This window comes from Protopterus annectens, chromosome 10.part0, assembly GCF_019279795.1.
Source record: "Protopterus annectens isolate FY-2018-M chromosome 10.part0, PAN1.0, whole genome shotgun sequence".
Classification (NCBI taxonomy): domain Eukaryota; kingdom Metazoa; phylum Chordata; order Ceratodontiformes; family Protopteridae; genus Protopterus; species Protopterus annectens.
This window is the reverse complement of record NC_056744.1, coordinates 787116117-787130224: the sequence shown is the minus strand read 5'-3', so window position 1 is coordinate 787130224 and position 14108 is coordinate 787116117. Positions and strand designations below refer to the sequence as shown.

The 14108-nt window shown below is 39.0% G+C and overlaps 1 protein-coding gene across 2 annotated transcripts in view; it reads left to right on the top strand.

Annotated features, from left to right (window-relative positions):
• Positions 1-14108, top strand: part of LOC122813344 (putative ferric-chelate reductase 1) — a 754507-nt gene that overhangs the window by 284809 nt on the left and 455590 nt on the right. For both annotated transcript variants that reach the window (XM_044085608.1, XM_044085607.1), the window contains exon 5: positions 13589-13739. In XM_044085608.1, the coding sequence (XP_043941543.1) occupies positions 13589-13739 (151 nt within the window). The remainder of the gene's footprint in view (positions 1-13588; positions 13740-14108) is intronic.

Genomic DNA, 14108 nt, shown 5'->3' with positions numbered 1-14108 from the left:
ATGAAACCTGAGGTGAGGCTATGATTAAACATGACACTTAGGTGAGGTGCCAGTTCATATTGTAGTTCATGTAGTACACAGCCCGGGATGTCATCTGGTCCCATGGATGCTGTATTCTTAGCTTTGGAGAGTGCATTTTTACCTGTGTGGCCATTATTACCGGAATTTGGCAATCTTCCGGTATTGAGATGGGCCATTTAGGGGGTGAGAGGGGGTGAAGTTGGCACTGAATCGATCTGCCAGGATATTGGCAATATCCTTGGGATCAGTATATTTAATGCCATTCTGTTTTAGCTCAGAGCAGATCTGAGCATTGCCATTTAGATTCTTGACATAGTTATAGAATGCCTTGTTGTTGTCTTTGGAATCTTTGGCAATTTTATTTTCGTAACTAGCTTTGGAGGATTTTATGAGGGATCTCAGTTTCTTACTGAGGCTGGTAAGGAAGTTTTTTGCATCCTGGGATTTTCCTCTTTTCTGCAACAGTTTCTTCCTTTTGTTGTAAAGTTTGTTCATGGCAGGGGACCACCAGATTGGCTTCTTTTTTTGGATGAGAGCATCTTGGTTCTATTTGGGATGGCACGATTTATGCATGAGTGGATATGCTCGTACAGTGCCTTAGTGTTGGATTCAGCAGTTGAACTTTCAGCTCCCATCTGCATGGGTGTCATGAAGTTTGTCACTTCTGACTTGAGTAGCATGAAGTTGGCTTTGGAGAAGTTTTTATGGAGGTTTCCTTACTGGGGGGGGGGTGGGATGTGGATGTTAAGGGTGATTAGCTTATGGTCAGACGTGACTAACGAGGGGGTGACCATAGGTGTGGAGCATCGATTTCCCATGTTGGTAATGACCAGGTCTAGGATATTGGAGCCCCTGGTGGGACTATGGATTATTTGATCCAGGGCGTTGGAATTTATGAATTCCAAGAACCGTTGGGCAAAGGTGTTGGTACATGAGTAGCTTTCCCAGTTAATGGCAGGGTAGTTAAATTCACCCAGTATTAGGGTGTTTGGTTCTATCTTAATATTTTCCAGTATGTTTAGAAAGGTGTAGTGAGAATCTTGGGGTATGGTGGGGGATCTGTAGCAAGCTACAACTTGGATTGCAGTCTTACCTAGTGTTAGTTGCACCTGGAGAATTTCAGACGCATTGTGTTGGGCAACCAGCCTGGTGGTGTGAATATCTTTGGTGAATATTGACACTCCCTCCACCTTTAGTGTTTCGGTCCTGCTTTGGTGGCTGAAAAGTGTGGTAAGAGTCGTAGCCTGGTATTGCAGGGGTGCTCTCTGGAGCCTTGAACCAGGTCTCAGTTACTGCACAAATATCAATGTTCTCCATTTTTAGGAGTGCCTCGAGAGAGTGCATTTTGAGGTTTAGACTTCTAGCATTGAGTAGCATTACCTTCAGATTTTGCATGCTTGTACCTGTTACGGTGGTGGTTTTGTTCTTTGAACTTTGCCTAAAAAGGCACTATAGGGGTGGCAAGAGCCTTAGCCAGTAACCTGAATCCCAGAGGCGACAGGTGCAGACCATCTCTGGCAAAGCATCGTGGTCTGTCAATCATGTCGTCCCAGGCAGACAGATACTGGATCCCCTTTGAATGACACCAGAAGCTTAGCCAATTGTTGAAGTCAATCATTTTGTCCTTATATTGTGGTATCATTCTGGGCGAAGGCAGGATGCTACTCAGGGCTAGGGTCATACCTGCCTGGACCACATGATCCGAGAGCTCTTCCATGTCTCTTTTCATGTAGTCCAGGGAGGTACGTCTCAAGTCATTCACTCCAACATGGACAATGACAGAGTCATATTTGTACTTGTTGTGGAGTGACTTCAGTGCATGCATTATGTGGTGGATCCTGGCACCCGACAGGCAGCTGACTGTAATTTTCTCCTTGTTCAACCTGGTGAGAGGGACATCAGTGTGCCGGACTGTAGAGTCACCTCTGACTAAAGTGTTAGGTACATTATCTTGCCTTAGGGGCTGTTGCTGGGTGGCACACAGGTGTTTTGAACTATGTGACACTTTGGTTGTGATTGGTGTTTGTTTGCGTTTCAGCTTCAGAGGTCCTTGTTGCTTGGGCAGGTTACAGTTAAGGGCCTCTGCATATGTGGATTTAGTGTTGCTATATGTGGGTGTTGGTGGTGTGGGTTTAGAAGGGCTATGTGTTGCTTGAGGTGTAGTGTGGGTGTTAACCTTCTCCTCTTGACTGTCTAGCACAATCTTGGGTGGAGAGAGCTTTGCTTCCATTTTGGCTATGTAAGTGTATCTCTCACAGTTTGTAGTGTTGGGTGGTAGGAGGAGAGGGTTGTCTGTGTACATGAGGCAATTGCTGCATTGCCCCAGCATGCCCAGATTCACCAGGTGGACAGGAGAAATCACTGGAAGCTGACCCTTGGACATGCCTGGTTTGATGCTTTTTTTTTTTTTTTGTAAAGTACAGGAGCTGTTTTCCCTTACCTTAGCAAGGTACTTTGCAATTATAGGCTGTTTAGTGCCTACTATTAATTTCTCCTTATTAACAAGGAGAGTTGAGTGTTTGTATCAGTTTAAGGCTTTCTAGTGCTTTCCAGCAGGTATTAGAGAAAGTGCTAGTCAAAAGGATGCTTAAAAGTAAGATAAAAAATAATGCACACTGCAGTGTGCACTACAGAAGGTAGACGTGAAAGTAGGTAACTTAAGTTTTACCTGTTTAAAAAGTTAAGGTTTAGTGGACAGTTACTATTTTTAAAACAGCAAGATGGGTTGAAAGGGGTGGTCACTTTTGTATTCTGGTACTATGGAATGCAATAGGATGGCCAATAAATTTAAATAGTTGAAGGGGAGGGGTTTTTGATTTAGTGATTACTCACACAAGCCACTGAAAGTAGAGAGGAAATGAGATATATGGTCAGATTAACATAAGAGGCACAGTGGTATTTAACAAGAAAACTATGACTGGGTGGGAGGGCGAGGGAAAAAAATTCTGCCAAACTCAGAAGAGAGAGAGATAGCTGTGGTCTCTTTTGAAGTTTTAATATGCTGTTAAAGCAGAATGCAGGTAAAACACAAGGTAAAGAAAACAAACTACAGTATTTAAAATATACAAAATACAAAAAAAAAAGCAAACTAACCTTTCCTTCACAGCAAAGTGTAGCAGAGTCTGGATGTGCCTTTCTGGTAAAGCTCAGAAATGTTTTTTTTTACCCCTTAAAAAATTCTGCCTGACTCAGAAGAGAGAGATAGCTGTGGTCTCTTTTGAAGTTTTAATATGCTGTTAAAGCAGAATGCAGGTAAAACACAAGGTAAAGAAAACAAACTACAGTATTTAAAATATACTAAATACAAAAAATAAAAGCAAACTAACCTTTCCTTCACAGCAAAGTGTAGCAGAGTCTGGATGAGCCTTTCTGGTAAAGCTCAGAAATGTTTTATTTTACCCCTTAAATAGAAGGTTTAGTTCCTAGCTCCACCCCTCAGTTAACAAATGATTAACCTTAAGTGACCTCTTCTATCTTATGAATGAGTCCTTAATTGATCAGTTCTAATTTCTGCCTGACTCAGAAGAGAGAGAGAGAGCTGTGGTGTCTTTTGAAGTTTTAATATGCTGTTAAGGCAGAATGCAGGTAAAACACAAGGTAAAGAAAACAAACTACAGTATTTAAAATATACAAAATACAAAAAAAAAAGCAAACTAACCTTTCCTTCACAGCAAAGTGTAGCAGAGTCTGGATGAGCCTTTCTGGTAAAGCACAGAAATGTTTTATTTTACCCCTTAAATAGAAGGTTTAGTTCCTAGCTCCACCCATCAGTTAACAAATGATTAACCTTAAGTGACCTCTTCTATCTTATGAATGAGTCCTTAATTGATCAGTTCTAATTTCTGCCTGACTCAGAAGAGAGAGAGAACTGTGGTCTCTTTTGAAGTTTTAATATGCTGTTAAAGCAGAATGCAGGTAAAACACAAGGTAAAGAAAACGAACTACAGTATTTAAAATATACAAAATACAAAAAATAAAAGCAAACTAACCTTTCCTTCACAGCAAAGTGTAGCAGAGTCTGGATGAGCCTTTTTTGTCAAAGTCACAAATCAGCAAATGGACTTTTCATCAAAACTTTTCCCAGGGATAACCAACGTTAGGCCAACCTATTGGCTGCCAAAATATTGTAAAGTTTAAAACCTACCCAGGTGGGGGGGCTACTCCCCCCACACCCCCTAACTAAATATACCAACTTAAGATCGCACTACAGTGGTGAAAAGGCAAATTCCACATGGTGGCCAAACCATTGATTTGCCCTAGGAACAACTTAAATGAAAGTCCATTCGCTGATTTGTAACTAGAACCAAAAAGGGTCGCTGTATAGGTGTTGGATTAGTGAATTTGACTAAGTGAAGTAGACCCATTTTCTAGGCTGCACTTTATTGCAAACCAGAATAAAATTATTCCGCATTTTATTAGTATGTTGTTGCAAATACAAGTGGACTCAGTCAAATTTTGTCTTTGCTTTAAAAGAACTGAGGGAAATGTGTTGTAATCTGTCAATTAAATACAATATCTCTTTGACAGAACAGGTTATCCAAATGAAAATCAAACTAAATGGCACAGTTGCTCTGCTCCCTGGACTTTCAGAATTTCATTCAATATCATTTACCTGAAAATGTGGAATACAATGTTTTGACATGTGACAGTTACTAAGATATATGCTGCTAAGAATAAGTTAGCATTGTAAATTAATAATACCATATGCCTGTACATGGACACATTTTCAGCATAACTAACCACAACTAGCATTACTGACTATATACTTTTGTACAAAACTGTAGCCAGCTTATCTGGCACCCTGAGTAGCTCCCTTGGTTACCACACCCTCATTTCAAACTTGAGAAGCAAATAAAATGCATTCTTTACAAAAGCAAATGTGGTATCAGCTTGGCTTTCATTTCTAAAGGTACAGTTTTCTTCCTGTTTAGTAAATAAATGTTGGTTCTGTACCCTACCTGTTGATCAAGTCACCCTAGTAACTTGTGCCTAGGGCAGCCATCACCTTTGCCATGCCTCAGTCAAGGTACTGCTTTGTTACATACTGTTTTACCACTGTTTTTCCATATGGACATTACAGTTAGTCAACTGAGAAGCAAAAATCACTGTTTTGTCTGTAGGTTATTGATCTATTTTTTTTCTTTTATTTGCACTGACTGAATAATAATTAGCAATATTTGCACATGGCACTAAACAGATTTAATTCCCATCCATGCATCTATTTTCTAAATCATTTGGCCTGGAGTGGGTAGTGGTGGTTGTGGCAAACTTCAGAGGGGTAGACCAGGCTTTTCTATTTGTAATAGTCTGCAGTTCATCCTGTGGGATCCCCGGATCTTCAGAGGCAAGCTGAGGCATATAATCCCACCGTGTCCTGAGTCTGCTCTTGGAACTCCTCCCATTGTGTTGTACCTGACACACTTCCCCTGGAAAGGACTTAGGGAACCTCCTCCCACAAGGCTGAACCTGGTCCACATCCATTGAAAGGCAGCCAGTGAGCATCCTCATAAGGTGCCCAAAGTACCTTACCTAACTTGTTAAGATGGAGGAGCAGTGACTGTACACCAGGCTTCCATGACTGTCACACTTCTCACTTAGTCATAGAAAACTGATCCCTGTTATCCTACAAAGAAACCTCATTTATGCCACTTATGTCCACAGTTTTATACTTTCAGACTGTACCCAAACCTCATGATTACAGCTGATGACTAGATACAGATTGACCAGTAATTTCACAGCTGTGTCCCGTGACTGTTCTTTGTCCACTTCAGCCCAGCATAGCACCTGCAGTACAAATGACACTGCACCAGTCAACTGACTGCTCTTGCTCTGACAACCTCCTCCAAATTCATCCATGGCCAAAATCATAAGAAACTTGTACTCAAACCTGAGGTAGCTGCTCCTCTCTCCTGTGAGCATAAGCCACTCTTTTCTCAGAGACAGTTATGAGCTGTGACTTGAGGTGCTGATTTCATCCCAGCCATTTTGCACCGAGCAGCAAGTCAGTCCACTGAATGCTGGACTTAGGTCACTTGAGGCTAAGAGGACATCAACACAAACATGCAAAGATACAAACTTAACATCATCAAACTATATGCTCTCCAAAAATAACAACAGGAAGTGGGATGAAACATGTCCTTGGCAGAGTCCTATGCCCACCTCAAATGTATGTATTTACCATTTGTTAACCGAGTTGGTGAGCTGGTCCAAAGACCCTTTCCAGCCATCACCCGGACAAAGAATGCAGCAATTCAGTAGTTTTTAAATGTGAAGCAGGTTTAAATGCAATACTTGCATCTTAAATTACACAAAAATAGAAAATTTTGTGAGATACAGCGCCAGAGATGTGGTTATACAAACGCAGGTAAAACACTATGAATTGAAAATAGTATAGGCATATGTAAGCCAAAATATTAAGACAACATCCACAGTATCAGCTAAAATATTAAGGCATAGTTCAAGTACATATGAGATAAAATATTAAGAAAAACAAATATATTTACAATTTTATAATTCTGAGGCATGGTAAAAGCAGGACAGTGTAATTCTGTTAAAGATAATACTGAATTATATTTATGTATTTTAATAATACTGTGTAGAAACAATATAATTGTGTTTCAAGTGAGCTAGAAATAAAGGAAGGAACGTAATAGGGGAGTATGTGTACCCATTATCTCTGTAGAATTTATAGTTGGCTTCATTCTGTATGTGTTCAGATAGGGACTCTCTAAACTCATTTAGGGAATGTAGTCCCATAATTTGTGATGCCTCTACATGACTTCTTTCTTGTAACAAAAAAAACTGTTGCAGACAGTTAGATCATGAAAACTGGCCACTCAAACAGTGTTTTAAATCTGTTTCTTCTCCCTGTAACGCTGTCTACACCATTTCACTTAGTATGGCTTCTTCCTTTGGCTTTGTCTGGTTCATCAAATTTATCAGCACTTATGTCTCCAGCCATCCATTTTCAGCTCTGTAAGTTATTTCATCATCTTCTCCTTTCTTCTTTAAGTTTTTCCAGCTCTTCTCTCCAGCTCTGCTGCACCCTCTCCCACCATGGGAGTCACAGATCTGTAGTAGCAGACCTTCAGTGTCACCTAGTAGCTGCAGAGTGTGCTTCACTTCCTCTTATCTAAAGAGTAGGGGGGGTTATTAAACGCCATAACATATTTCCAGTATATACATCACATATAATTTATTTACAATTATTCACACCTTTAGATGAGAGCGGTACTTTTGGCATTGCAGTACTTTCAGGACTCTCTCCCTCTGGGGAAAATTTCGATTCAGACGGACAACATGTCAGTGAAGAAAAACATAAAATACACCAGCAAACCAGCAGCAACTTCTGTTTTAATACAGCAACAGTGATCTGGCACCTCGGCAGTTCGCCTTCAGGGATCACAATAATACAATTACAGCTGCCTTAAATATCCAAATACAAGCAGCCACTTAACATGATCCAATTAATTAATTAAATATTAATTGATGCAATTTACATTACCCCCTTTGTCGTGTGGCTGTAAGAGTATGGCAGTGGGTTACATCTACCCAGCGCTTTCTGATAGCAACGCACATCCCAAGGAAATTCAGCGTGATTGCAGACAAACTGAGCAGGGCAATTTTGTTGCCTCACGAGTGGTCCCTCAAAAAAGAGATAGTGAAGAGTATATTCTACTGGTGGGGCCGGCCTTGCTGCGACCTTTTTGCCTCCTACATGAACACAAAATGCAGAAGCTACTTTGCCATGATTCCCCCTCTGGGAGAAGCCCCAAGGGACACACTCATACATGATTGGCCTCTGGGTCTCCTCTATGCATTCCTACCAATTCCCTTGATACCCAAAGTACTACAGAAAGCAAAAGCCCTGGAAAGGACCATCATTCTAATAGCCCCTCATTGGCGTCATCAGATTTGGTTCCCCTTCCTTCGACTTCGTCTGTTGGAAGAGTCTTGGATCCTGGACCCAGTTCCAGACCTTCTGACGCATTCGTCGGGGGCTCTTCATCCCTCTCTTCAGTCCCTGAAATTGACAGCATGGCTGCTCCAATTCCCAACATAGCCAGGTTCCATAACCTCTCAAATGAAACCCAACATATTTTGATATCTTCTCATAAGTCCTCTACAAGAAAATTGTACCTTAGCAAATGGAGAAGATTTTCTATATGGGCTTCTCAAAATAACATTGATCCCTATTAAGCCCCATTTCCTCAATAATAGAATTTTTGACTATGCTTTTCAATAAAGGAGCTGCGGCAGCTACAGTTCAGGTATAGCTGGCCACCATCTCTAATTTTCACCTTGGCTTTGAAGGATTGAACATAATGTCACACAAGCTATTTAAAGCCTTTCTCAAAGGGACCTTCCATCTCAGACCACTTGTAAAATTCCCTTATACCCATGGAACCTATATTTTATGCTTTTACATATTATTCTCCCACCTTTCAAGGCAGCTTCCTCATGTGATTTGAAATATTTGTCTTGGAAGACTATCTTTCTAGTAGCCATCACATCTGCCCATAGAGTATCAGAGCTACAAGCCTTGTCCATAAAGCCTCCTTATTTGATTTTCCATGGTGGCAGAGTGACCCTGCGAGCAAATCCATCATTTTTACCTAAAGCTTGTACTGAAACTAACCTCAACCATTCATAGAGTTACCAGTGTTCTTCCCCAAACACACCAATAACTTAAGAGTATATGCTGCACAAACTTGATGTTCATAGACAGCTCAGAGTTTACCTGGATAGAACAAAAGCGTTCAGAAAATCAGAACAACTTTTCATTTCCTTTTCAGATTCTAGGAAAGGTATGCCAGTGGCAAAAACAACACTATCTAGATGGTTATCTGATTGTATCACATTCACTTATTCAGCTGCCAACTTACCCATACAGCACAAAATTAAGGCTCATTCTACCAGAACAGTGTCCACATCTTCTGCCTTTTCTTCTAGGCTTCCTATAGACAACATTTGTGCAGCAGCCACTTGGTCAAGACCTCATACCTTTATCACTCATTACAAAGTTGACAAGGCCTCCAGGGACAGGGCCTCCTTTAGTTCTACTGTCCTGAAAAATATACTCCTGTTAGCCACCCAAGAAAAATGGTGCTTGGGACGCTACCCATCTGTAAGAATGAACGGCAAGGTAGAACAACTTCACATAAAGAAGTTATGTAGTCACCATAACATTCCATGTGAATTGTTCATCTCACCTTCATCCTTACTTCCCACCCTCCTACCCCCTCCAGGGTGTTTCGAGGACTGAGATACTAGTTTTTATCCTGGTTGCTCAGTCTTTCTATGGGTTTTCTCCTAAAGAGTGATAGAATGACACATGGTATTATTAGACGCAGCAAACAAGATCTGAGGTAACTCAAGGTGCATCATGGGATAGAGACTTGGCCTCAAGCTGTCTGAAGACCTCAAGCTTTGCAGCAGGCCGACTCCCATCTGTAAGAATGAAGGCGAGATGAACATCTCACATGGAATGTTATGGTGAGTACATATCTTCTTTTTCTTTAAAGTTGGGACCATTACCTCAGTTTGACATTCCAGCTATAGCATGCATGCGCATGTATGTGTGCACGTGTGTGTACGTATTAGTACTAGGATCTGTATCTGTTACTCTGCATTTGACGATCTTGACTAATTCAACCACAGACAGAATGACAGATTACATGGGGTATGTAAAATTTAGGAAATGTGTTCATAGATAATAAGGCATGTATACTATTACAGGAATTTTTTTTTTTTTTTTTTTTGCTATTAATTTTTAATTGAAGGAAAAGAACAATGTGGCAATTTGGGCAATTAAGCCTATTGATATTTTGGAATTAAAAACCCTGATATGCTTGAGGAAAAGTACTGTGCAAAGTTAAAATGGTTAGCAAGTTCTAAGTATTACTGTGAATCACAAATTATCATTTATATTACATTGTGAGAATCTGCGGTGGTGGAGCTGCGGTAGCGCTGTCGTCTCACAGTAAGACGCTGTCCGGTTCGATTCTCAGCTAGAGCGTCTTCTGTGTGGAGACATGCGTGAATGGGCGTACCTTCGTTGAAGGTTGTGCGTCAGGGCTGGTAACTTGGCACGTAAAAATCAACTACCAATCATTAGCGGGCCGGAGTTCCGCTGTGGCGACCCCTAACCGGGAAATGCCGAAAGACACAAACAAACAAATTACATTGTGAGAATATTGTATCTAAACCCATTCAAATGTTTTGTTTGAGCTCCTCAGGTCTATGAACTAGAAGTTATTTTGTTGAAAAGTACTTTCTTGATGTAGTGTTTATTATGCAGGGATGAGCTAAAAATTGTTTTAAACAGCCATTTTGATTGCTAAATAGCAGAATATCCAAAATGCATAAAAAGTGTTTACTTATGGGAGGAAATGCTAGTACACAAAACAGATGACTTTCTTTATGTTGTCACCATTAAAAGACTGACAACATTTAAAAACATCACTAATGAACAATCATAATGTTTAGCAAGGACTACTGTATTCAGTTGTTTCTTGTCATATCCATATGGATGACTGTGTAGACTGGCAAATGTACGTTAGCCAGTGGATAAATCGGCAGTTGTCAAACAGTGGCTCAGAAAGAAGTTTAACAACTGTAGAGCCAGCAAACAGTGACAAGCACAAAATAATTTATTGGGAAGTCATTGAATGCACTGAAGAAGGCTTGACAGCCGAAACTTGTTTGCTTGCTTTATTCTTGGCTAAATGTCTTCCCAATAAATTATTTTGTGCTTGTCAATGTTTGCTGGCTCTACAGTTTTTGTTGGATTGTGATTTGATTTTGGAGCCATGCAGCTACCATACATGCAGGGGCCTGCTCTTCTTCTCCTCAGAAAGAAGCTTACCACACTATGTACAGCAGTCAAAGAGGTCAGTATGGTGTGGATTTGGGCTGTACCAGCACCCGCATGATTGTCAGTCTTTTCGACAAGTCTTGTACTAATCTTCATATTTTGTAGAACTAGAGGAGACTGAACAGTTTCAGTTCAGAATTACTGCAGTGATACTAACTGAACCACAGCAGAGTCTTTTGTAAGGGCATAGATTTGAGACCGCATGCCTTGTCCACAATGTGACATTAGCAATCGTCCTGTCCTAGATGTGGCATGCATTGACCATTGCTCATATTTGTAGAACTGCCAGTTTTGCAGTCCAATCATGAAAGGACATGGACCAGTCTGAGACTCTGCAGTGATGATGATCAGTCCATGTGCAAGCACACAACTTGCTGTGTGATAGATAATTACCAACTATTGAATAATTTCCCGGCATAGTTTTTGACAGGAGGTTTGTTGACTATTTGTTTTTCATCTTTTCAAGATGGTATCAGAGATTATTCTAGTTTTCTTGATAACTTAAATTCAAGTTCTGTTTCTTTATGGTTTGTACTAGGAGATAGAGGACTTGCTTTTTGTTTTTTTGGATATCAAATTAGAATGGGATTCAGTATTAGAATGATTTGTCAGTTGAATACATCAAAACATACTTTTTTTCCAATAGTTATCTTCATTATCAAAGTAATTACCCCAACTTTATCTTAAACATTCCCAGAGGTCAGTGCATTAGGGCTTTTCAGATGACCAGTAGGAATAGGGATTTTGAATTTGAAATCAATTTTATTACATCTCTGTTTAAAGGTAGAAGTTATCAGACAGATTTTTTAAAACAAACGGCTGATGACATTTGGTCCAAGAGAGACTCACATTTTGGACCCATACTTAAAGGGTTTAGTAACAAGAAGTCAGTGGGAGTAAATGAGCATCATACTGATTTGAGTCTAGCTCCTAGATATTTTATAGATATGCTTGTTGACATTTACGATATCAGGAGAATTATATGTAATAACTGGAAATTATTGTTGGTAATAGTGACCTTCTTAATGTAGCAGGAGATTGTCCATCTTTTGTATCCAAGAAAAATTTCAGTATTAAACGGTCATTACAAAGTGAGAGGACAAAAAGTCTTCCACCCATTACCTATAAATGTATAGGCAGTTTCAAATGCCATGGCTGTACTGCATGTAGGTTCATTTATGAAGGGCCTTGTATTTCTCTGAAACATATACCATATACTATTAGAGTTCCTGGTAGGTTTAACTGCTGTAGTAAAGGTGTTGTTCATATTGAGATGTGCTCTGGTTACCCTAGCTTCTATGTAAATATGATCACTAGAAGTATAGGGAAAAGAATTAAGGAGCACATCTATACTATTAAGACAAAGGACAATAACAACGCCTTGTATAGAGAGGCTCCTACTGAATTGTCGACAGCTTAAGTTGTCGAATGCTTAATCATCAACACCTAAGCATCAAACACTTACAATAGCAAACAGCCACATCATCAAATTCTTTCCTCAGCAAAGAATTTGCATGGCCATTATCGGGGATTTGCCCTTTCCCCAATATAGAGCGATCTTTGAGTTGGTATAGTTAGTTGGGGGGTGGGGGTGAAGCCCCCCCACTATGTTTGGGTGTGTTTGTTTATTTTGTTTACGAACAGCCACTCGAATTCTTTCCCAAGGAAAGAATTCGATGATGTGGCCATTCGCTACTGTTAGCGTTCGACGCTTAGGATTCGGCAACCTAAGCTGTTGATGTTATGATATAGATGCGTATAGACATTCTGTCAGATGTAAACATTATAAGCAATTTTTTTGCTGTTTTGGAGCAAGTGACGAAAGATAGAAGAGGGGGTAATTATAAAACTCACGTTGAGAAAAAGAAGACTGAATGGCAGGTTAAGTTAGCAGCAGATTACCCCACCAGGTTGAATGAAACTATCAATATAAAATGTTTTCTGAGTGATTGTAGGTTGGCTATCTAATAAAGGGTTAATACTTAACGTCACTTTAATTTTTTAATTGTTTAATTGTGTTTTTAAAATGATTAGTTAAAACATTTTTTAATTACTATTTAAGTATTTGAATCTATGAATGTTTTTCTGATGAAGTCTACTATTTGATGAAAGCAGACAAACTTAACTACGATAAAGAAGTGTTCTCAGGTGATGTTCCTTTTTAGCATGCTTCAGTGGTTTATTTTACATTTGAGAAATAAATCATTTACTGGATAAGGATGGCTATGATTTAAAAAGAATATCATGGTTTTCCAAAGTGGTAGCCACATGAAATATGATATCTGCTAAAATTTAAGATGAAGTTTTCTGAGTAAGAAAAGACAATCAACGTATTGGCTGACTGAGTAATGTTGATGAAGAGAATTATATTTTGTAATAAAAAAAAAGTCTTAGATAAAATGACTAGAAAATAGACATATTGCATATTTTAATTTAAATCAATTAAAATTATTTTAAGTGTACCACTATTTTAGGTTGGCATTTACACATGTAGAATTCTTTATTTCTTGTACGAGCATCATCAATGTATGTGTGTACATAGGTGTGTAGCAATATGTGTATGTGTGTGTATGTATATATATATATATATATATATATATATATATATATATATATATATATACAAACACTCTGTTTTAAAGTATCAATGTATCAATTAGACAACATTTTGTCTTTCTATTCTGCTTTCAGAGTCACTGTTGTTCAGTCTAGAAATATATTTTGGTCCAGTATTCTTGGTCCAACACTAAAGAGTACCAGACAAGGTGGTTCTCCCAATATTAGTACTACTACCTCTTCCGGATCATTACAAACACAATCAAAGCCTTCTGCTGCAGATTTGGTAAGTAGAAAATGTTGAAATTTACACTATAGTTCTGCATAAAATAAACATTTCCAAATCCCATATTCACAATCAGTTGTGCAGAATAAACTATTTTTTAACGTTGAGCTTCTTGACATAAATTTACATAAAGTTATCATGCTGACCAGAATAATACAGCATAAAATTAAAGAATGAAGTATCCATAAGTTTTTAAATGTCACATGTGAAAAGTACAACACAATTATTTTATACTCAGAAGTTCATTATTCTACATAATAGTTAATTGTTTAATTTTCCCTCCTCGTTTTTGTTAGCAAAATCAAAGATCAGATTGCATTGTTGAAAATTTTGGTTACCTTTTTTGTCACATTAGTCATATAGTTCATA